This window comes from Aedes aegypti, chromosome 1, assembly GCF_002204515.2.
Source record: "Aedes aegypti strain LVP_AGWG chromosome 1, AaegL5.0 Primary Assembly, whole genome shotgun sequence".
Taxonomy (NCBI): domain Eukaryota; kingdom Metazoa; phylum Arthropoda; class Insecta; order Diptera; family Culicidae; genus Aedes; species Aedes aegypti.
The window spans coordinates 196,447,565-196,472,840 of record NC_035107.1 but is presented as its reverse complement, the minus strand read 5'-3'; the positions used below and the strand labels follow the sequence as shown (position 1 = coordinate 196,472,840).

The 25,276-nt window shown below is 38.6% G+C and overlaps 1 protein-coding gene and 1 long non-coding RNA gene across 4 annotated transcripts in view; one reads left to right on the top strand and one right to left on the bottom strand.

Moving 5' to 3' along the window:
- Positions 1 to 25,276, top strand: part of LOC5567775 — a 709,794-nt gene that overhangs the window by 111,975 nt on the left and 572,543 nt on the right. For 2 of the 3 annotated variants that reach the window (XM_021856662.1, XM_021856655.1), the window contains exon 2: positions 6,514 to 7,224. The exons of the other annotated variant lie outside the window; for it this stretch is intronic. In XM_021856662.1, the coding sequence (XP_021712354.1) occupies positions 6,657 to 7,224 (568 nt within the window). In that variant the 5' untranslated portion in view covers positions 6,514 to 6,656. The remainder of the gene's footprint in view (positions 1 to 6,513; positions 7,225 to 25,276) is intronic. 3 annotated transcript variants of the gene reach the window in all.
- Positions 9,024 to 9,421, bottom strand: LOC110680881. The gene is made up of 3 exons (XR_002503014.1): positions 9,383 to 9,421; positions 9,252 to 9,321; positions 9,024 to 9,197 (listed from the first exon to the last, which is right to left on the bottom strand). It is a non-coding gene; the product is annotated as an uncharacterized LOC110680881 (long non-coding RNA).

The window sequence follows — 25,276 nt, the reverse complement described above, 5'->3', positions numbered from 1 at the left end:
ACCTGCGATGATTGTCAGTTTGCTAACAGAACGTTTTTCGTGACTGTCTGGAGATTTTCTCGTTCCCCACTGACTCGGAGGAGCCTTCCCGAGCAAACGCGGATAACTGGATGACAGTGCCGTAGCGTGCCGTTGGCCAGGTTGGCACCCGCCAAGGGCGCCAGCTCTCAGGGGGCGCCAAAATGCGTGACGCACTTGGCAAACTTTTGGAAGAGACATACTCTATAAATTTAATTTTCAAGGTGGAAAATTTAAGACATTTTTTATAATTGTTGAAAGTATCTCAGTAGATTTCAATATTCATAACTTGAAGATTCCTGACAAGAGTTTTTAAAATTATAAAGTGCATAAATTTATTTTCAAATTTGCTAGTTGTTGTTTGAAATTTATTTCTAATTTTCTATTTTTTAAAACTGGTATACGAGTATGTTTAGCAGCCAGATTCAAAGTACTTTATAAATTAGGAAAACTATAAGCATCACAAGATACGCTTTCTCTCCATGCTTTTTAAGTTGTTTGAAAGCAAAACTGTATTTCCAATAAACCTGTAGAAAAACTGTTGCTCTTCAGCGAAGTTCATCAAACACAACTAATAAAATCCAGGAAGAACACTCTGAGAAAATATTTCTTTGTGAATAGGGTACCGTTGTTATACAATCTTAAATAGCGGATTCCACAGAACAGGACACAGACAGGATTCACACATAATTGGGGTCTTAGAAGAACCAGTGTATTTTCTGCAGTTTTTACTATTTGTAATGAAATGTTTTTGGTTGTCAAACACTCTGAGATTCTGGATTTTAACATAATAGTTGATGTCATTTTGCTTGAACACTAGCCAGTATAATTTGGATTGCATTCTGAGTATAATTCTATGAAATTCATCACTGCAATGATCATATTGTCTTGGGTACAATTTTTAAAGAATTACCTGACAGTATCGTAGATAAAACCTTTATAGGGACCTGACAAGTTTATCTTCAGAATCCTTGTTTACACCAATTTTCATTTAAAAAAATATGGAATAAAAATGACTTATTCGGACGAACTTATCAAACACTATTCAAAAAATTAAACTTCATGGTATTGTCTGTTTTCTATCATGTTGACAAACTGAATGCAGAAAAAAAAGTCTGGCGGTGAGTTTTCTGAAAAATTCAATTTCAGTGTTAAAAATCATCTCTAAAATAAAAAATCGAGGGACCCCTTTTTCGGGTGAAATTGATCACTTGTCAAAGCGATTATTGTTAGTTTTTGAAACAACTTTGCAAAATAAATATGAGTTCCCTGAATCCAAATCTGCTTTCACAAAGCCTTGTCCCAATTTTAGTGCCAAACGCTTAAGTTTAGGCCAAAAACAAATATTTACTCAATTTTTTAATGTTTTTCATTTGTTTTAGTACAAAAAAACTTTTTTTATGTTTTTATAGATTTTGTCACACCTCTTGGTTTAAACTCAAATTTTGGGTGTATTTTGTTTTCTGTGTCCCTACCGAAATGTCAGATAGGAACAACCCCAGTGTTAAAACTAAAAGCCCTGTGGTATTTTTGTCGACTAAGCGAACGTCAAACATGATCTCAAGTGTCAAGGTTCATTTATGGATCCAATTTTTAAATTAAAGTTTTAATATGATACCGTTTTGACTCATATTCCGAACACTTAAGGTCAACTGTGACTTCAAATGCATCTGATAGGCATAAAATAGCTGATATTTGTGAAAATTGTAATTTTTTCACGAAGCCTAACCGTTAGCTGTTGGGTGTGTCGATAAAAATGTTTAATCAAACTTGTTTAGTATTGTTTTTACATAAAAGTATGCAACAACATTTTGATTCAAATGCCGAACACTGTGTTCATTCTGTCTCATATTCCGAACACCTTGATTCAAATTCCGAACAGCACGAGTAAATCGTATTCAAATGAATAATTTTGCAAACAAATTTATCTGAGCTAGTTCTAGTGGTCTCGAACTAGAGAATCATCACTACTCCTGAGGTATAAAATATATTGGAGACGTTAAAATTGAATTGCAATTGACTGTCATTTCCTGGTAATATCACGACATATTTCAGCGAAATATTTCAACCCAGTTGCCATACAAAAACGGAGTGTTCGGAATATGAGTCTGTTCGGAATTTGAGACAAAACGGTATATCCGTTATTTAAGCGGGAAAAATTGCTAAAGTAGTTGCAGTAACATGCTCTTTTGTGTTATGAAATGAAAACAAGATTTCATTAAACATTTTAGGACCCTATTCTTAACAATACAATATTTATGGAAATATAGAATAGTTAACTTTCAACAACTACGCGGAAAACTCCTAAATTTAGGCATTCACCAAAGGAATTCACTTATGTCTACAAGAAGTTCAATTATTTCAATTTGTACAATTTTGGATGACAAAATATGGTTTGAGGATATATTTTGAGTCTCACAAACTTTCAGGTTGATACCATGTTCAAATCCTTGTATATAACTCAGGCTATTGACATGATGGAGACACCATCTTCTATGGTGACAGAGGGCTCGATTGGCTTGTCAGATGGATCGAGCCCGGGACATCCTGTCTACTGCGAATCGCTGCAGTTGATATAGGGCATGTCCATAGCCTGATATAACTAGAAGTTTATGGATGTTCGTCAAAACTACACCGTATATGATTCTGAAATTTTACATTATTTTCATAGAAATTACCATTTTTTAACGCAAAAAAATTCAAAACACACAATTGGACAATAAGTAAATAGTGCTCCATTAGGAAGAAATTAAATCGTATACGGTTATCAATTTCACCGTACTGATCAATTTCACCCGAATTTACGGTATGCTTAAATATTAAAAGCTTATTATTTTTCTGCCGATTTCTTACATGCCAATATCAAGGAATTTCATCAACAAATGTATTAAAAAACAATTCTCAGACAGTTTATCTTGAAACAAATTTTAGAGTTTCATTCAAGATCAATCAACATTTCATGTATTTTAAATATAAGTGAACACTTAAGCTTTAACATGACATTTCATCTGTGTTTTTGAAGATTAGTTCATACAGAAGTTGCTAAAAATTTAAAAAATAAAACTTTCGAAATTTGTATTGTAAGTGCAACGTAAACTTGTTTCATAAGAAAAAAAAGTTGAATTTTTACTTTGACTAGGGGCGCACAAATAGAGGTTCGCCAAGGGCGCCATGAGGCAACGCTACGGCTCTGCTGGATGATAACAAATTTCATTACCACTGTTATCAATTTGATATTCTGTTATCAATGATAACCAAATGATAACAAAAATAGTTATCATTGTATCCGTTACAGACATTATTGATAACAGGTTGATAACAAAATATGTTATCACACATCTTTCCCACAACAGTTTTACAAAGTGTGTGTCGATAAACAAAGTTGACTTTTCGTCATACAAAACTTTGTACAATTATTTGAAGCGTAAGTTTAATCCAAAATACTAATTTCTCGAAACATTTCCTTGAATTACTTTGTTATTCGACAAACAAATTTGAGTTCTCATTTTTGTTATGTTGGCTGTTAATTCAGCCAAGTTGATAACAAAATCAGTTATCAAATGATGATAACCAGGTAACAAGATCTATTATCATTTTGCTATTCAGCTTTGCTCGGGTTTGGAGCTCCCTTTGAAAATATCACACACTTGGCAACCTGCATTAAAGGTAGAATTATAAAATCTATTTATTTGTTTGTTCACACTCTTAATTGTTTCACCTTTGAATGATAAATCACCATTTTGGGTTAAAACACTAAATAAGCTTAATATATCGTCAAGCGATCTCAAGGAGTGATAGATTGATTAATAATTAGGATGCTGGTTTTACCCCAATTTCCCCCAACATTTTAATAACGACACTTCCCGTTGCTTCATTAAATAGAAACTGCAATAAATTAGCATATTATAAAATTCTCGTTTTTAAGGACATTATTTATAATGGTTTACAACTAATAAATATTTTGTTTAGTTTGCTCTAACCCAAATTTTGTAATGCGTAATTAAATCAAAATTTAGCTCAAAATTGAGACGTTGTTTTCAAAAATGTTTTGAACGCAGAAACAGATTATTATCAAGACGAAAATAAAAGTAACTTACATAAGAACAAAAAAAAAATGTTTGAAAAACCTAGTTTACTTTTGGTTTCAATCAAAGCACCTACTCGAGTTCAGATTGGGTACCACTTAAAGTACTGCGTTGGGTCCCTTGGTACTGCAAAAGGTACCAAAGTTTGACAGATTGCAGTACACTTTTCACGGCATTCTAGATTTTGCTCTATTACCTAATGTGCCATTGAGCTCAACTAAGTTCATCTCACCGTTGTTCACAACCCAAGAATTAAATGAAAAAGTCTAAGAAGCCTAGAAAACCAAAGCCAAGCCAACTGTCAGTGAGCTGTCTCATCTCTCTCAGTATTTAAGTAGCAGAATCTGTAACAATTATTTTGTAATCCACTGTCCTGGTAGATTTTTTTGCTTATTTAAAGGAAATTACTTTAGCTTATATCAATAATAGCTTATAATAAAGGTATATGAACAGTCAAATCTCCGTTACCTGATATTCCGTACCTCGATATTGAGTTAGAGAACCATACACACTACGAAAAAATCATGTGATTTACGTCTTTTAGGATGCACATAAAAGAAGCGAGCCGAATGACGTAAATTTGTGTCGAATTTAAAATACGTTAGTGTCTGATTCGGGAAACATCGATCACAGTTCTATCGTTTTCGTGTCCATTAGCATGTAAAATTACATTTTTTGTTCAATACATCTTCATGGACACATTTTTGTGTCGTTCCATCACTTACATCATGTGTCATTCAGTCATAACCAGAATTACGTCCACAGTAATTTTCATTATTTTTAAGAGTGTAGTAAAAGTTGATTTTCATGGCCACCTCGACGGTCCCTTCGGTCGCATTTGCACTGGTTTGTGTTCTGTAATTCGATGGGCCTTCAATATCGAGTTATAGAGAGTTGACTGTACTAATATAATTAATGCGATGAAAAAAAATGTTCTGTTTGACTTTCGGATCCATTGTATTTTGTATCCAACACGTGTCAAATTCCGTAAACAACTAATCGGCATATTTGTTCTCAATTATTCCCTCGATCCTCAAACAAACAACACATCATTACTGCAGGATCCAAATCACCTGATCCAAACAGCATCACCATTGTTAGAGCCCACTGATCCAAGGTCTTATGTTAACGATTTCACATGAAATCATTATTAGCACATCCCAAAACCATTCAGCCGTTCAGTGACAGTCCCGTTCAGCCAAACGAGCTGATCGATTTCATTCGCTGGCATTGATTCGCCCCTATAAACATGAAATTCAATTGAATTTAACCATTCACTTTACGGGATTTGGTCATAATTTATTCGAATACTCTCCACTTTCAAGTGCGCTTTGGTTTGAAAGAAAATGGGATAAAACTATTACGAGAATTCGTCCAATTAGTGTGAAGAGCACGAGAAACGCATTACAAATTATTCTGTTAGCCACGAGCACCCAATCCACCGGACCCTTTTCGGATTAAAAACTGGGGGGGTAACCCCAACCAGCTGGTGTTCATCGGATGGAAGTCATTTTTTTGGGGTTTTCATACGAGGTGCGATGAGATAAGAATTTATAGACGCTATAAGGCATTTCCAGCTCAAAATGCAAATAAAAATGACATTTTTAGACTGACTAAATATTTTCAATCTAAATGGCACTTAGTAGCACTTATCATAAAAAAATATTCAAATTTCCTAGATTAAGTGTTGGAAAGGGTTTTGTATTAAGAGGACATTTTTAAAAAGAAATTTTATAATTTAAAAACAGTGCATTTTAGTAAAACCAGTATCTTTGAAGAAGTTTTAGTCAGCTGAAAAAGTATCAGCATACTTCATGTATGTTAGCGCGTACAGTGATACTTTTTCAAGTCAATATAAACTATCAAGACTGAGTTTTATCACTTTGAAATGCAAGCTGAAAAGTCATCATTTCCAAAACGAATGACGGGCTTCTTAGCCTAATCAAACGCATCGTTTTCAAGATATAAATTTTTAATTATTATTATTTTTTTTTTTCATTACTAGGTGCTTTTCGAAACATTGTCTATATCATTCTGCTGGGAAATGTCATATAGGTTAGCCACTAATACATGTTTATAGTTTTGATCAATTCATACAATGTAGATTCTACGCTATTTGCGTTTTGAGCTGGAAATCCTGCATACCAATTTGCAATACTATTTGGGCAGCGTGGGTGGCCGCCAGAGTGGCAAGCTTGAAGAAAAAAATCCGATAGAGCAGATCAGATGGCTCTCCGGTTGCTCTACGTGATTTTGCGCATGCCAGACCGACAGGTGCTTGGTGGTGGAAATTTAACATCATTTCAATTAGAATTTCCATGAGCTCCACTTTCCAAACTCAGCCAAAATCCATTTGTTCACCGGCACCCATTTGCTAATCGGTACGTGAGTCTGCTTCCAATCCCTACAGCATAGTTTCGGTGAGTGTGTGTGTTTTCTGAAAGCAGGTGTAAGCGCCCCAGTGCAAGTGGTGCAGTCAAACGACGCTAATAAAGATTAAACTTCACCCGCAAGTATAATGAGAAAGTCCCGAATAAAGAAAATTCGCATAAAATGAGACGACGGTGCAACGGGCAAGGCGCTCTGGTTGGCCTCGCTGCCTCCAGAGTGCGCCGAAGAAGAGGAAATTACAGTGTACGAAGAATTGGGAAAGTGACGCAACCACAGCCAAGATTGGAATCGGTGGCACCTGTATGGACGGTGCCAGTCATCGAAACGAATTTCCCCGCCGACCACCCTCAAGGTGGAACCTCGATTAACGACTACTGGAAAGGAGGGCCGAAATTTAGTGCTCTGCTTCTGGTGGCTGCTGCCGCCGGATGTTGCTGTTTTGGGGTTATGGGCCCAGTTGTAGTGAGGGCTAGTGAGTTTCCCGAGCGGGAATGTTGTGATCCCGTTTATCCACCGTTGCCGGATCCGGAACCGATTCCGCCGGGAGGAGCTGTCATGCCGACTACCACCATCTCGACCAGTTCCTCCGGTATGGGTATGGGGGGTGCGGGAATGGGTGGTGGCCTGGGGAGTCTACCCGGTGGAATTGAAGGAGCAGAAGGAATCGTCGTGGGAGCACCTGGAGGAATTAGCCACGTGGGAGTGTCGAAGAACACAATTGGTTATTCGGGTGAGTAATGGCTTGATTTTATTAACTTGGTAGCAACAACAAGCAATATTTGTGTGTAAATATTTATAACATTTATTTTAACGTTCATGATTGTATTGTTTAAATCTTCATGCGAATCACCTCCGTTAATTTGATTATTATAATCTCAAAAATACATTTACACAAAATTGGGCTCCATTGGCGTAGCTGACATTTTTGCTGGAGGAGGCCTTTAGCAGTAAACTCGGCAAAAGCTTCCCATCGGTGTTCGAATTTCGTTTTGGGTCGGGGTCATAATACTTGCTACTTTCGCTATCCTTCCATCATAGCGTGGTAGCCTATGACATTCATGTACGGCCCTCGGTTCGGGAGACGACACGCCAAAATTTTATTTTACAGAAGTAATGTTAATAGCAATAATCACGATTCTTCCAAATTTTATAGTTTGCAAGATTTTAATTGTTTGTGATTTTGTCTCGAGAAAGCACCATGCTTAAGAAATTCTACCTTTAGTAAAGGTAGAATTTCTTAAGCATGGTGCTTTCTCGAGACAAAATCACAAACAATTAAAATCTTGCAAACTATAAAATTTGTAAGGGTATGCGAAATACCGAATGATTCCGTCAAATACGTTTCGAAACGAAATTCCGCGGAATTCCACGGAACTCGCACACGCGAAATTTGTATTTTGCTATTTCGTTTCGTTTCGCCAAATTGTTAAAATATTTCCACGGAAAATTGAAAACGAACGGAATAAAACGGAATTTCGCGAAATTCGAGTTTAATTTCGAACAAAAATAAAGCAAAGCGTTCGCTTCTACTCCTAGCAGCTACAGTCAAAAATGGGTCCGTATCATGGACAGGCATTGCAGAATTCGCTCTCATTTGAGTATGAAGCATGATCAAAGCAAGCAAAGCAAATTATCCTATCTGTTGCGGTTCACGATCGTCATTGTATCGCAAGGTGTAACAAGTCTGATAAATGGAAGCAGTGAGCGAGAGCCCCAAAGAGAGAGCGATGATAAAATCCATTTTTCTCGCTTGTTTACCGTTGGGGCCAGGTGTTTTTCTTTACTGGCACGATAAACAATCCACGAACTTCCAATAGCAATAGTGTCCCCCAGGCTTGGAGCATGTTTAGAGGGGTTTTATCATGCACTACTATCCCCCCAATCTGATCGAAGTTGTTGCAGTATACGATTAACAGTCTCTCATAATGTGCAGCATGTTATGATAGTTACAGAGAGCGATACGTGAGAGATTCTCTCAATTTTCTCAGGATTCAATCCCTGATCATGGATCAAAATGTGACGATTTAATCGTCTCATATCATGGATCAGAACACTATAACAGCAAATTATCTGCGAGGCAAACGAAATGTGTGCTAGTGAAAGCATACGTTTTGGCATTTCTTTAGGAATCGTCTTATCTTAGATTCATAACTGTGGTATGGGTTCTCGACTGGTTACTCGATGGCCAATCGATCAAGTGTTCAGCTTGAACCGCTGTCGGGTTCGTTAGATTTGTGCTCTTGAAATTCTGAGGCGTGCCTTCGATTTATATCCACCTTAAACAAGGAAGATACATACATTATTTTATATCAAAAAATGAATCTAGGTTTATTCCCGCTGTACCACACCACCAACTTCTCTCTCCTCTTATAACGTGGCATAATTTCCTCACGACCCCCAATTAAAAAAAATGCGAATATTGATAATATATTTGTTGCAATTGCAACGAATGAGAGACAGGTGTCCGCTTTTTTGAACGACGTATATTTGTTGATAACGAAGTTAAAAAACTACTACCAAAGAAAATTGTTGTACAGTAGAGTAAGTTTATGTTGTACATAGTAGGTGTGTTTTGTTTCATTTCATTATATCTTGATTAGGGTAATTTAATGATAGCTTTTAAGAAAAAACTTACGTTTAGTGTCTCTGACTCGTGACTTGCTTGCTCGCAATAGAAATAATAATGAAGGCAGCAAAATTTAGCTAAAATTAGGTTTAACGTTAGGTTAAATTTCACAATAGTTCAATAACTTTTACCTGTTTTAATGTGTTCTATGTTCGTTTGAGTATCTTAGTATGTTCCAGTAGATTATAGGCGCTCAGGAAACTATTAAAATTTAGATAATTTAATTCAATTTGTTTTCTTGAACAGATAACTTTCAACTAACCTAGATATTTTAGAAGCCGTACTATTTAATTAACTTCTGAGTACTTGTTTGCTGACGCACTTAATCAACTTGTTTTACACACTTTTAACTAGGATAGACTTTTAAATTTAGTTCTAGTTTTAGTTTAGCAGTAATTATGAGGTATTTTAACTCAAAAAATGCACTTTCTTTTATGGACAAACTCCACATGACTGGTCTTAGCTGACTTGCATGTTTTTTCCTCGACTGACGTTATCTGACACTTCTATGGCTAACACAATGAATCTCCGTCACCGTGGGCAAGGATGACAACTAAAGGTTGGTACCGGTAATGTGTTTGGATGTATGGTGCGATGCACGCGAAGTTGCGAAGTTGTAGATAATTTAATTCAATTTGTTTTCTTGAACAGATAACTTTCAACTAACCTAGATATTTTAGAAGCCGTACTATTTAATTAACTTCTGAGTACTTGTTTGCTGACGCACTTAATCAACTTGTTTTACACACTTTTAACTAGGATAGACTTTTAAATTTAGTTCTAGTTTTAGTTTAGCAGTAATTATGAGGTATTTTAACTCAAAAAATGCACTTTCTTTTATGGACAAACTCCACATGACTGGTCTTAGCTGACTTGCATGTTTTTTCCTCGACTGACGTTATCTGACACTTCTATGGCTAACACAATGAATCTCCGTCACCGTGGGCAAGGATGACAACTAAAGGTTGGTACCGGTAATGTGTTTGGATGTATGGTGCGATGCACGCGAAGTTGCAACAATATTATTACAAGTATTGGAATTTGGCCGCAAGGCAAAGGTCTTAACCTTTTCAATACCGACATCAAGTTTCAAAATTCTCTAGTTTCGCCATCGTTCGATCGATTTTGATGATTTGTTTTAGTAAAAATCACAAATCAGTTATAAATTTGATTCATGCATTGCATGCACCATCAAAATTGGTTCCGGATTTAGATTCAAGTTTCAAGAAATACCTAGGGTATTTCACAATAGAAAAGCGCAAACAAATTTTGTTTCGATTTTCGCACATCTAAATCTCGAGAAAAAAAATAAGCCAAACATTAAATTTAGCTCATTGAAATACGGATTATCTGAACGAACATGGGCGAACTTAGGCGAACTATGCTTTGTAGTCCAGGTTCAAAACTTTTTTTATTCGAAATTTTCAAATATTTTTTAAAATACTCTCGAGGCTCAAAATTTAGTGAAAATGTGATTTTGTAGTCAGTTTTAAACAAAGAATCTGAAAATGAGATAATATCAACAATCCTTATTTCTTCCAGAAATCGTCCAGAAATTCCTTCACAGATTTTGGAATAGGATCATTTCTCCATTATTTGCTCTACAAAATAATAGAAATACCTTCAGTATTTTCTACAAGGTTTACTTTAAAAGTTTGCAATCATCCAGATTTCATCCCTCCAAGAATTAATTCACAGTTTATGCAAGGCTTTTCCAGAAAATTTATTAGGAACTTCTAAGTTAACTCCAACAGGCAATCCTGGTTAAGTTGCTGTCGCAATATCTTATTTAGAGTTTATTACTTTTGCAGTTCTTTTAAATTTATCTTGATTGATTTTTTAGGTATGTGTTGGTGGATTTTTTTAAATTTAATTTAATTCAATACTCCAGCAAATACTAAAGCAAATCTTCCAGTGATTCCTCTGTTCTACTTAACTTTCTTCTTCTTTGTGGCGTTATGTTCCACCTGGGACAGAGTCTGCTTCTCAGTTTAGTGTTTTCATGATCACTTATCGACTTGTGTCCCCAATCACATTCATTCAAGCCACAAAGCATAAAGTACAGCAAAAAAATGAATATCTTTATTCCATGTTTTATGGTATATATTAGCATAACATCACATCCACATGATTAAAAAAATTGTAAGGCATTTCTAAAAATCAAATTAATTCTGGGCTCCTCTCAATATTTTTGAGATTGTTTTAAATGTTTGTAACTGCTTTTTGTCCCAGTGGGGACGTAACGCCAGAAAGAAGAAGAAGAAGAAGAATTGCTTTTCGATTCACTTCTTAGTTGTAACATTTAAATTAAACCCACTCATTGCCTTGTGTGAGTGTCAAATATGTTGAAATGAAACCTTATAAAGTTATTAAGAAGATTTCAAACAAACAGAAAAGGGTCTTACCAAAAAATGTAAGGATTCCGCTGAGCAACGCTAAGGTTTTTCATTTGGTAAAGGATTTGAAAAGACGTTTGTTATGCCTATTGTCAAATTTCCAGCTTTTGACAAGAAAAAAAAAACAACTTAAACGTGTATTCTGCGAAACAAATTCAAAAATTTCGTTTCGTTTCGAAAAATTCCGTGAGATTTTTGATTTCGTATCGAGTTACACGAAACATTTTTAAGTTTCGTTTCGTTTCGTCATTATAAGCGCAAGATATTCCGCGTATCGTTTCGTTTCGTATCGACATGGAAAAAATCCATATCGCATACTCTTACCGCGTACAAGATTAACAATAGTATATATTATTGTATTGATAAGTTCCATGAAATTTATACATTGAAAGATATATATCAGGATTATTATTGTCCAACTTGATAAGTTGAGAAGCAACTCTTCACATGCGTATTCGTCTACTTTTGGTATGTGGATCTAAAAAGCTAATGAACACTTAGATAAGTACCGAAGATGTATATACCAAATAAATACTTGAAATACATATTAATTGATAATGCCAATTCAAATCAAATCTCTACCGAAACCAAATAACGAACATGTCACTTAATTTAATAAATCTTACGTTTCAAATACTTATAACTTAGAAATAACTAATGACTTATTTGTGTAATATTTTGTTGCTTCCTAATATTTTTTAATCTCACAAATTTATTTTTCTAGCGCTGTATATGTAGATACTGGAATATTGTTAAATATCTTGTTTTGATGCTCAAAATGAATATAAGAACAATTTCATGTCGTTTCTACCACCAATGGGGAGTCGGGTCTTATATATTAGAATGGCTGTTGTACCAATACTAGTTTAATAGGATTTTATTGTCTAAGCGCCCCACTAAAACTTCTTATTAAATCAATATACATTGTTGCAAGTGCATTTATATCGAGTTGAAGTATAAGTAATGTAATTTTTATTATTTTGTATATTCATTCCAGTTAGCTATAAATATACTGATATGTAATAAATTTTATGAATATTTTTACCATTTCCTTTATAAAACTAACAACTATGAAGGCACGCTGCTAACTTATTTGCAAATATTTGCAGCTAGAACCTTCACAGGTTCATTTTTCTACTCAAACATGATCATTTGGTGGTAGAAGTTTGATTAAATGTGATTAAGAACATATTCAAAACGTACTTCAAATAAAGTGATGTAGTTACGAAGCGAGTATATTTCTACCCTCATTACTCTCATCAATACTGACTTCTAGATGTTGAATAACACTCTATAATGTATCGTAAGTGATAGACATATATCTGTACTAATGTTCTGCAATCTAAACTGATTGAAAATCCATTTGATTTTGGCTTGCGAAAACAATAAACAAGATGCTGAAATCGCTTAATTTTTAACGTATTTTCAACCTCATAAAATACACTCAATCATTCATAGCCCTATTATGCCTATCATACAGGAACGTCTATGATGTTTATGTTTTTACATTCTTGAGATCATAACTGCTCCATAAAAAGGTAAAGGAATGACAACCACGACATTTTGTTTTTCGATTTATGACCTATGGGCGGTACCACTGTGCGACGCGTTGTTGTAGTCGCGACGGCGCTCATTTTGAATAAAAAGCGTTGAATAAACAGAAGGGTTTACTGAAGCAGTGTCCAACAATAACGAATCCTTAATTTGTCCGTAGCAACTGCCAAACGAAATCGAAAACAGAATACATTTTCACTTCCAATCTTCAAATGGCTTCTAAAACCCACCGTATAATAAAAATAAAAATCAATTATGCACACGCCCCGCCAACAGACTGGAAAAGCTATTCAAAGTAGATACGGTTCTCTGGGTTCCAGAACAAAATTCTGGTAGAGGCGACCCAGTTAGTAGCGGGTAATTATTTCCACTTTAAATTTCCACGAACGGAAAACAATTTCCATTCCTCACAAATCCCACACCGAATCTGGCCGACTAAGTACTCTTAATTCATTTGGGAAAAACCGAGTGGCTGACTGCTACCTCACTTGAGGCCCTTGAAGGATTCCATCAAACATAAAAAAAACGACCACGGAAAAGGCAACTAAGAGAAAATTCCTCTTTCACATTTTCGCCTGCCTTTGCTGCCACCCGAAGGAAGCTAATTTGTCTCACGCATTTTACCAAAGTCGAAAGCGAAAAATAAGACTAGAAAGCGTCGGTATAGCGTTCAAGTCGCGTCGGAATGTATTTATTTCGACACTGTGAGCGTGAATAATATCTGAAGTGGGCGATTGAGCGTAAAGACGTGCCGCGAATCCATCGTCCTCTTTGCGGAAATACAGTCCTTGCGTGAAAACGACATCCTGTCAATTGGAGTAAAATAAGTTGCGGAAGAATATGCCGCTGCTGGTTTCGCTGTTAAGGGAGATAGTCGAATTGATTCGTAACACAAAACAACAACCACCTCCATACCATCGCTTTCCGTATCAGTTCGAAGGAGCTGGTTCAAAAACGTTGGGGACTCTAACTATTGCATGAAGTCACATTATACGTCTCTTGTAGATTTGGGGTTGTTGAATATGATACCATTCTCAGAAATGTTTCAACACGTCACAATTTTTAGCTACTGGTCTCCAAAGTTGTGCAAAACACTGGTTTTATTGATGTTCGCATAATATTTGAAGTAAAATTTATCAAAATTTTTTGTTATCTAATCCACCAAGCATGCAAAATAGGACTAAAACTTTCATTTTAAATATAATTTGGTTGAAATTGCACAATTAAATTTGGACCGATTTTTTTCAACATACTTGCTGTCTCTAGACAAAATTGTTCGTTTCTCTTAAATAGGAAAATACAATACTTTTTTAAACCATCAAAAAATAACTTTCTCGCATTAAAATCATTACAAATTTAATTGATAAATACTGTTATACACATAAAGCTTTAATTCTGTGACAAATTAAACAAATAAATTGCCTTACAAGTTACCACACTTGTTTGCAAGTTGGCTACAATAGTCATTTTTGCATTTTCAACAGCCAATATTTCGAAAACTAGAGGTGCCATTTTGTTTTTGTTTACCGGGAATGGATTCAGCAACCCTTAATTGAGTGAACAGCGGTATTTTGGTGCTGGAGACGAAATCGTGTTCCGCAGTGTTATTTAAATTTTCTATTACATCTTTTGATTGTAAAAGCGAACATTTTGGTAATTTACAAATGAACCTATTTGAAACTATAATTGGGTTTTAAAAATAATCTTTCGCTATAAAATCCGGTTAGTCGAACAGTGTGTAATAGACAGTATCTAGCTTTTTTTTAGAAAAACATAAAAACTTTCCATTGGATATGACAATCTAAGATTTGAAACAGACTACATTATTCGGTCGACCAGTCTAATACGCCAGGGAATGGAAAAGTCGTTGGCAAACGCCCGCTACTGTTACTTGGCCATTCGAGCTTATGTCCCAAGGAGGTCTAGCGTCACTGGAGTGGAAGAATGGCGCAAAGCACGCAAAAGAAGCTATCTTTTGGCGAGGCAATTTGGCGGCCGGTGATGGCGAATGCTAAATATTTAGAAAAGGCTCTAGGACGAATCGGAACTGGGGAGTGGGAAAATTTCAGTTATTTTACGATTGTTTCTTTTGCGGTGGAAATGTTGCGGCTGTCGGCGTGGTTTTATTAACCCGAAGCAGATTGGTATGGGCGGCGAAATTCAAAGCAGCAAATGAGCCTTACGCGATAAGCGGTGGGCAGTCGTTTGGGGAATCGATGGTGGGAACTATCATGACTGGAATCGTTGATGACGGTCCATTTTCGATTTAGCATGTGGACAAAACTAAGGAGCGAGATATCAGTATGAATCTGACGATGATATTTTTACTACAGTCGCCTCTCCACATCTCGATATCGAAGGGACCATCGAGATAGAGAGAGATCGACACAAAGAACAATTTTTTGATGAATACTAGATTGAAAAACACACCAAGAAAGTAATACACAAACAAACGTCATCTCGCGCTCCTAATTTGTTTTGAATCCCAAAACTTTGGTCTAGTAACCTTCGATATTGGTCATATCGACATACGGAGAGAAAATTGAGAACGAAAAATGAACAGACACACATCGAGACATGGAGATATCGAGATAAGGAGGATATCGAGATATGGAGAGTGAAATCGTATGCAGACTGAAGGGACTTATGAAATCATCGACATAGGGAGAGATATCGAGATGTAGAACATCGAGATGTGGAGAGTCGACTGTAATACATTAGGATTCAAGTTAAATAAAAAAAAAAATCATTTAAAAGTGAGAGTACCTGCTCTTTGTATGCATTGCTTATTGAAGTTACAGCTAACGAACCATAATTCGATATTGGAGAAACCATCGAGTTAGTGAGGTATCGAACTCATTCATTTATTTATTGAGTTAACATCTAGACAGATAACACTGAATCAACAATTTCACGCCACAATACTCGGCTCGTGGCCTCATCTCTCCATCCTAGGCTCTGCCCCACGCTCGCCAAATCAACACGCACTTGATCCGCCCACCTAGCTCGTTGCGGTACACGCCTTCTTGTACCAACCGGATCCGAAACGAACACCATCTTTGCAGGGTTGTTGTCCGGCATTCTTGCAACATACCCTGCCCATCGTATCCTTCCAGCTTTGGCCACCTTCGGGATACTGGGTTCGCTGTAGAGTTGGGTGAGCTCGTGGTTCATCCTTCGCAAACAAACACCGTTTTCCTGCACACCGCCAAAGATTGTTCTGAGCACCCGAAGTTCGAAGACTCCAAGTGCTTGCAAGTCCTCCTCGAGCATCGTCCACGTTTCATGCCCGTAGAGGACTACCGGCCTTATGAGCGTTTTGTATATGGTACATTTGGTGCGGGTGTGAATCTTTTTGACCACAGCTTCTTATGAAGGCCATAGTAGGCTCGACTTCCACTGATGATGCGCCTCCGTATTTCTTGCGCACTTTTAGTTTTCAGCATAAGTTTTTCTGGTCGGTAACTCACTTTTACCTAGACTTAACTTTTATGGATGATTTTTTTTTATCTGTCGTCGTCTTGCCCAAATGCTCTCTTAAATGTAAGGAATTGATTATCGATCGAGTTTTACAATTCTTGCCATGATAAAGACTTGTCTAATATTGAGAATGCGTAATTTTTGCCATGGTTTTTTGAATCTGGACCACTGTACACCAGTTTTGCTGCCTCGCGTTTCAGGCGGGTGTATAGTTCTCCCACCTTTTTAAATGTTCGGCGGACAATGTCCATGTAATCCGCGAGGTAAACAAATTGACTGGATCTCGTAAAAATTCTACCCGGCTGTTAAGCCCGACTCTCCGCATAACACCTTCTAGCGCAATATTGAAACACAGGCACGGGAAAGCTGTTCTCGTTCATAATTTTTCATAACTCTACGCGGTCGACACCCGGTCGTATGCCGCCTTAAAATTGATGAAGAGATGATGCGTTGGGATCTGCTATACACGACATTTTTGGAGACGGACGACGGAAGATGATCTGGGATAATACTTTGTAGGTCGCATTTAGAATGGTGATCGCTTGGAAGTTCTCACACTCTAACTTGTCGCCTTTCTTGAAGATAGGGCATATTATCTCTTCGTTTTACTCTTCCGGTAGCTGTTCTATTTCCCAGGTTATGCCTATCAACTGGTACAGACAAATGGCCAGACTCTCCGGGCCCATCTTTACGAATTCAGCTCCAATACCATCCTTACCCGCAGCTTTATTGTTCTTGAGCTGGTGAATGGCATCCTTAACTTCCTTCAAAGTGGGGGCTGGTTGGTTTCCATCGCCCACAACACTGAAAGCTTTTCCGTCGTTGTCCCGTCCTTCATTGTCTGTGCTCTCAGCGCCATTCAGATGTTCGTCGAAGTGCTGTTTCCACCTTTCGATCACCTCACGCTCGTCTGTCAAATGCTCCCATCCTTATTCCTGCACATCTCGGCTCGCGGGACGAAGCCGTTGCGGGATGCGTTGAGCTTCTGATAGCACGTGCGTGTTTCTTGAGACTGGCACAGCTGTTCCATCTCCTCGCATCCGTCTCCTCCAGGCGGCGTTTTTTTCCGAAAGAAGTAGGTCTGATGTTTCAGTAGCCGTCTATAACATTCCACGTTCTTCCGGGTCCGTTGCTGAAGCATAACCGCCCGCGCTGCATTCTTCTCCTTCATAATCTCTCTACATCCCTCGTCGAACCAATCGTTCCGTCGACTCCGTCCCATGTAATCGATGTTGCTCTCAGCTGTAGATGGCTACTTTTACTGTGCTCCAGCAGTCCTCAAAAGTGGCTTCATCCAGCTCGCCTTTTACGGTAACGCAGGCTCGAGGTGCTGCGCATACACTGCTGTGACAACCGGTTGGTTGAGCCACTCTAGGCCATACCAGGGATGCCGTCAGTACCGTTTAACCATCACCGGATAGTGGTCCGAGTCGATGTTAGCGCCACGATAGGTCCTATTATCGATAATGTCGGAGAAGTGCCGTCCATCAATCAGAACGTGGTCGATTTGTGATTCTGTCTGCTGTGGTGATCTCCAGGTGTATCGGTATGAAAGGCTGTGCTGGAAGTAAGTGCTACGAATGGTCATATTCTTGAAGGCGGCGAAATCAATTAGTCGTAAGTCATTTTCGTACGTCAGCTGGTGGGCGCTGAACTTTCCAATAGTTGGTCTGAACTACTCCTCCTGGCCAACCTGAGCGTTTAGATCTCCTATGATGATTTTGTCGTCGTGGCGTGGGCAGCTATCGTACTCATGTTCGTAAGAAGCGTCTTTATCATCATACCGGCATTTGAGCCTCCACTTGCACATTCTTTATTGTTATTATTCATTAGCTTTATTATTATATTATTACATTTTCAGCACGTGGCTGGTTCATCTCCATGAATATTGTTGAAGTACTATTTTTATGACTAGCTATAGAAATTCATCATATTTAAACGCCATGACATCCTTTGCTTTGACTTTGATACATCAATTTTAATACAGTCGCCTCTCCACATCTCGATATCGAAGGGACCATCGAGATAGAGAGAGATCGACACAAAGAACAATTTTTTGATGAATACTAGATTGAAAAACACACCAAGAAAGTAATACACAAACAAACGTCATCTCGCGCTCCTAATTTGTTTTGAATCCCAAAACTTTGGTCTAGTAACCTTCGATATTGGTCATATCGACATACGGAGAGAAAATTGAGAACGAAAAATGAACAGACACACATCGAGACATGGAGATATCGAGATAAGGAGGATATCGAGATATGGAGAGTGAAATCGTATGCAGACTGAAGGGACTTATGAAATCATCGACATAGGGAGAGATATCGAGATGTAGAACATCGAGATGTGGAGAGTCGACTGTAAATACTTGAATAGAGCTGGTTCAATATTATCACTCTGATTGTCTGAAACTAGTAACCCTGGCACCTGGAACCAGTTCCGAGCATCTACCAGTTATATTTATTATTTGAGAAGACGAACATTCTAGTTCATTTGATTTCCGCCGGTGATTACGACAAGGTACACGTAGTTCAATATTGCGCCAGAAGGCATTATGCTGAGAATTGGTAAAACCCACGGGGCTATGATTTTGAACCAATCCAGTCAACTTGTTTGTTTCAGCAATGTACATTGACGGTTTACCATTTAGCAAGGCAGCAAAAAAATAATTTATTTAAATTAAATGTACATGCAGTAGATTCGAACTCGACTGTATTCACCTAAGAATCAGTATGTTAATAGAGCGGGATACGTTCAAGATGGTAGATGAATTCGTCTACTTTGGAACCTTGCTAACTGTATTTAATAACTTTAGCTATGAAATACGGAACTACCGGTGTTTCCCTATGGACATGGAAAGTGGACTATGATCGAAGATGACCTGCAAGCTCTTTTTACGCTTAGAGAGATCTTCGGTAGCATGCTGGAAACGGCGTTTGTCGGCGTGGGAGCTCAACTAATTGACCTAGTACAATAGGAGTCGAAAGCTGTACGGATATACAGTCTCGTCACATATGAGATGAATTCTCGCAAAACATATCGTCTCACCTTTATATCATCACTAAAAATGCTAAAATTTTCACAGAACACTATTTTATTTTTGAATTGCGTGGAAGATATGGAAGATTGGATTTTCAAACTTTTTGTTGAAATTTGCATCGTCTTATTGATTGAGTAGTGTTTGATCCTTCGACCTTGACGCTAGCTCCTGCGGGTCCGGGCGATGAGGGCAGGATCAAACTTGTCGCGGGTCGTTCGCTCAGAGAAATGAAAAAGCGCCGCGGGTCGTTAATAGTGTTTGATCTATTGATCACGTCGCTTGCTCTTGCGTGGGCGAGTGACGAACACTTGTTCGGCGTACAATGCGATTATCGAATTATTTCGCGAATCCGGTTAGACGTGATTACATCATGGATCGCACCACCAAACATAGGTGACTCCCAGATCTCAACCTTATCCCACTAACCCAATATCCTTTCCATGACAACCGTGGAGATGTAGAGGTGATCTCGGTCTCTAGTAACAACGGTAGTCACACTAACATTCCTTCCCTTCCCCGATGACCGTAAGGACGTGGCCGGCGCCGTTATTGACTTTTAAATTTGAGCTCTCGATTTGTGCACATTGAAGAATGGTAAGCTAATCCCAAGCCATATTCATTAATTCCCTGTGCAACTTCGATTGTTCTGGTCAATCACGGAGTAGCAATTACGAATTGTACGGGCATCTATGCTTATGCTTATGCTAATTTGAATCGTCTTATTGATTATATTCACATGTGTATGGATTTCGAACCCATAACCCTCAGCATGGTCTTACAGAGAAGCTTGGCGTTTATCACTACGGCTATCTGGGCCCCCGCTGCGCACTGCTTTAAACAAATAGAATCATAGAAAACTTAAACAGTAAAGGTTTTAAAACACTATTCATCATCGTTTCAACAGCACCCAGATCCCAGTAAAGGTTCCTTAACAAACCACAACCCGCTTTACCGACCGTTCGTAAACAGATTCGTGGGTAAATTTTGGGACCGAAAACAATCCGAAAAGTACACAGAAGCTCATACGCTTTGGGCGGGAAAAGAGCACCACAGTATAAAACACAAAGGCTGCATTTACTGAAATGTAAAACCCAGTCAAACCACCCATTTGAGGTCGAGGCCGGTCGTACTTTACCAGAGTGGACTTGCAGTGGACTTGTTAAGGGGGAGGTGAAGGTGAAGCTACTAAAAATAGAACACGACAAGAGAAACAAAAAAAAATAGACACGGCTTTGTCTGATGCAACCGGAAACATTCCGACACAAAGCCTATGGTGAGATATTCATCGGATAATGTCAATGCACAACTATGATATTACAGAACACCTCCTGTCCAGGCTGTAATCACTGCTGGAAAACGTCACGACTCGGCTTATTCCTTCAAAGCAGCAACCGACCGAAAGAAAGGTGAACATTTCCCCCAGTGTATTTTCACATTTTCCCTTTTGTAGTTTGTTACATAAACCGCCACAGTTTACTCTCGATCATGATGAAACGCTTCGGTTCTCCCTGAACCGGAAAAATGGATCGAGACGCAAAGAGCGGTCATTGGGCTGAAAACAAACTTGGAAGGTGCAACGGTCAGACCTAGCAGAGAAAAAACCCGGCATCAGAAACAAAGTTATCACTTTGATGTTACCTTCAGGGGATCCACGTCCAGGTTACGAACTGGTCGCGTAGTTTTCTCCTCATTTTGACGTCATAAACCGGTGGGAGTTGTTTATGGCACATTTCCTCATCCTGGATGGTCTCCATGTTAGGCTTCGCTTCACCACTCGGTGGGACACAGGTGTCAAGTTGGGAGGATTTGTTTGCTTGCAGCTATGTAGTTCTGACTGCCACTGCTATTCCAGCTTCAGCCTCCCTTCCGCCGTTCGTAGACTAGGAAATGGATGTTTCTCTATCAAGATGAATCAAATGGATTTTGAAGGCAATTTTAGGTGAAGGCACAGAAGCGCCACTTTGTTGAATTTAATGGTTGTCGTATTCGCACATGGAACTTTTTTTTCTCCTGTCGTTGAAAGCATCATGTGCAAGTGCAAGTTTTTGCCTCATTAGACCTTGAAATTGGTTTAGGTATGTTTTCTCTCGGAAAGGATGACCAGGTATGTGTTTCGCAAGCATGAATGGTGAGGAAAATAAACTTGAAAGGTAAAAGTTTAGTCGGTGCATCTGATTGAATCTGATGAAATAGCGTTAGTTGGATGTAGAACCTTCCGATTAAAATCTAAGCTTTGAATTAGTTTAAAATAGAGATGCTATTCGGATAAAAATGGCACTGTTTTAACGAGAACAAGTCTTAAATAAATTGAGGGAGTACTTTCTCACTTTCAGAATCATTACCTGTTCGAAGTTACCCTTAGTTGCTACTCATTCTTGCAGGTTTTCCTCGATCATTGTCCACATATTGTGCCCATAGAAGACCACCGGGGCCTTCCGTAGCCTAATGGTAAAGTCCGTGGCTGCCAAGCGGTGGCTTGGTTCGATTCCCGGTTGTTCCAGGATCTTTTCGTAATGGAAATTTCCTCGACATCTCTGGGTATAGAGTATCATCGTACCTGCCACAACATATATTAATGTGAAAATGGTAACTTTGGCAAAGAAAGCTGATAATAACTCTGTAAGTGCAAATAAGAACATTAAGCTGAGAAGCAGGCTGTATGAACTACCCCATACTATTACTTCAAGGGGCAGAGGGCTTGCTGATGCCTCTACGCTATTTCGGCACCTCTGGCTCTATTCACTCTGGCTGCGATTTGTCTCTGCTCCATCACTTACATTTCGGGGCCGGCCACACGTGTGGGCCATGTGAGGCTTTTTATTATATATATATATATATATATTTTTTTTTTTTTTTTTTTTTTTTTTTTTTTTTTTTTTTTTTTTTTTTTTTTTTTTTTTTTTTTTAATTTCTTTATTAGTACCATTCCAAACATTACATTCATTATTTCTTATATCTAGGTGTTCTGTGTTATTAGACAACACTATCATCCTTATTTGGTAAAACAAATCTAAGATTTTATTAACATTTTGTTAACAACATATTACATTTCATTTGCCGTAGCAGTTCAGATTTTTTACAGGTGAGTTGATTTCACCTGCTTATAAGAGAAAAAAAAAAAAGTTTTTAATATACTTAACCTAACTTAACCTAATCATATAACGCATTAATCGTGGCAATAGAAGATTGTAACGATTTTTGCCTGAAATTATTGATTATTTTATTTGACTTTTGTTCCAATGTGTCTACATTGGATATCCTATGTAACTCATTGGTATTATACCAGGGAGGAAGCCTCAGAATCATTTTCAAAATTTTATTTTGAATTCTCTGCAGAGCTTTCTTCCTGGTATTACAACAGCTAGTCCATATTGGTACAGCATACAACATGGCTGGCCTGAAAATTTGTTTGAATATCAAAAGCTTGTTCTTAAGACAAAGTTTTGATTTTCTATTAATAAGGGGATAGAGACATTTTAAATATTTGTTACATTTGGCTTGAATGCCCTCAATGTGATTTTTGAAAGTTAAATTCTTATCTAGCATGAGTAGGCTTTTTATTATAGATTCACCTGTACATGTTGGTTATCTGGACTTTACTGCGCTGCTTGCCACGCCCTTCGAGCCAAGGTTGGACTTGCGACTCCGGTTGAGGGATGACTTCCGGTAAGCAAACGCCCCGACAACCCAAAGCCGGCGATTCGTCGTGATCGATACTACTCGGCTTAGTTCCCGACGGTGAAGCTAGCCTACTCCGATGGAGAGTTCCCCTACGAAGGATATCTCTTGATACCGGTAACGTTACGCGTTGTGCTTATTCTGTTGTTAGCCGATAGAGTGCTTCCGGTTCACTGGGCGTTTCCTAACTGTTGGAATTCAGCCAACCGCTGAAGGCGCTTCAACACGCGCATCGGTGCAATCACATACCTTCCGACGTTGAACTCCATCTGCTGAACCGCCTTGCAGTTGCTGACTAGCAGCATCTCTGTTTCGTGGTGAGCTATCTGCTGTTTGACTCCGCTCATCCGACCCTCGATTACATCAATTGTTTCCATCACTCATATCTCCACTTCTTCCAGCGTCTCTCCCATAACCGTTAGTAAACAGCATCCACAGAACTAAAATTCTCCAACTTCCGCTGTCACCTGCTTTGACTTCTGCCCTTCATTTGTTTCGTACACCATGATTCTGCTGTGGAAGTTGGTCTTCGGGATTTTGCACAGCTAGCCTCGGGAACTTGCATTCTGTGCAGTACTGCGGCGTTTTTCACATATATTGGGACCGCGGCGCAGTATCGATCTCCTCTTCGTTTCTGCTTCGACGCCTTTTCAGCACAATCGAGTACTGCTCGGATTTCATTTACCGTCGATAAACTTTTGCAAACTGCATTTGCGACAACCCGCGCTCACTATCCGTACACTTCGCCAGCCTGTTAAGGATTATTCTTTCCAGTAGTCTTCCGAGCGTATCCAGAAGGCAAATGGGCCTAAACGACTGGATCTCTCATTGGCTGCACAGGCCTTGGCAGCAGCAGTACCAGTTCATGGATCTGGCTTATTCTTGGAAAGTTATCTTCGTCAAGGCACTTCTGCAACACCTTAACGAACATGACCGAATATACTAGAATGGAAGCTTTCAGTGCTACGTTCGATATTCCTTCTGGACCAGGAGCTTTCTTTGATTTTAGTTCGCTTCTGTAAGCCTATCGTTAGACACATGCCGTTCTTGAGGGATTGCTTCTGCGTCTTCACCGTACGGCGTTAGTGGCCAGGACGTTGGGTCGTGTTTCGGGAAGAGACCATCCACGATCAACTTTAGCTTGTCTGGGCACATCTCAGCTAGCGTCGAAGGCCCTTGATCTTTTCCATAATGACTCTATAAACTTTACCCTATGGATTGGTGTCTGCATCTCGCCACAGCTCCTTATAGCAATTTGATTTACTAAGCTTGATCTCTAGCTTCTCAAAACGCCGTTCTTCGTTCCCTTCTTTCCAATTCCGTACCTGCTCTCTGAGCCCGTCTTTTGGCTCTGAAACAAGCAGCGCAAAGCGTGCTAAGTGTGTCATTCCATCAGTAAGCTGGTCGCCGTTTGTTTCATGGCTCCAGTTTTTTCGGCATAGTTGTGTCACAAGCCATTACCATCCTTTGTGTTAGCTCGGTGGCGTCAATATCCTCGTTATCGCCGTCCCGACGAAGTGCCTCAGCCAATGGTCCTTGTGAGAGGCTTTCGTCTTCCACTTCCGCTCGTTAGTTATTCTTCCCATTGTTGCCGCAGGGTTCCGTTGACCGATGTGAAAGCGAATCGCTAGATGGTTGCTATGGGTTGTAGCACGTAAAATACGGCTAAAGGTTTTCCGTCTCCTGTTCCGTTTCCTGGCTCAAAAAGCAAACGGCTTTAGCGCCACCTCCGAAGAGGACTGTCTGTCGTGTTATGTTTGCCCGGCAAGAAACCCAACGTCAGGGCGAGTTTGTTTTATAAGAGTCCAAATAGCAATTTAGGAAACGATACAGAAAATCGAGATTTTTCATTTATAGAGGTCGCCTTAAGCGATTCTCAATAAATAGATGATGATGACCGTCGTCATACCGACACACAAAGACACCACTCACGTGTATCATCACTGGAAGAACTCATCAATTCAAATTTCTCTGTCCGCTTCAGACACGTGAGTGGAGAGACTGA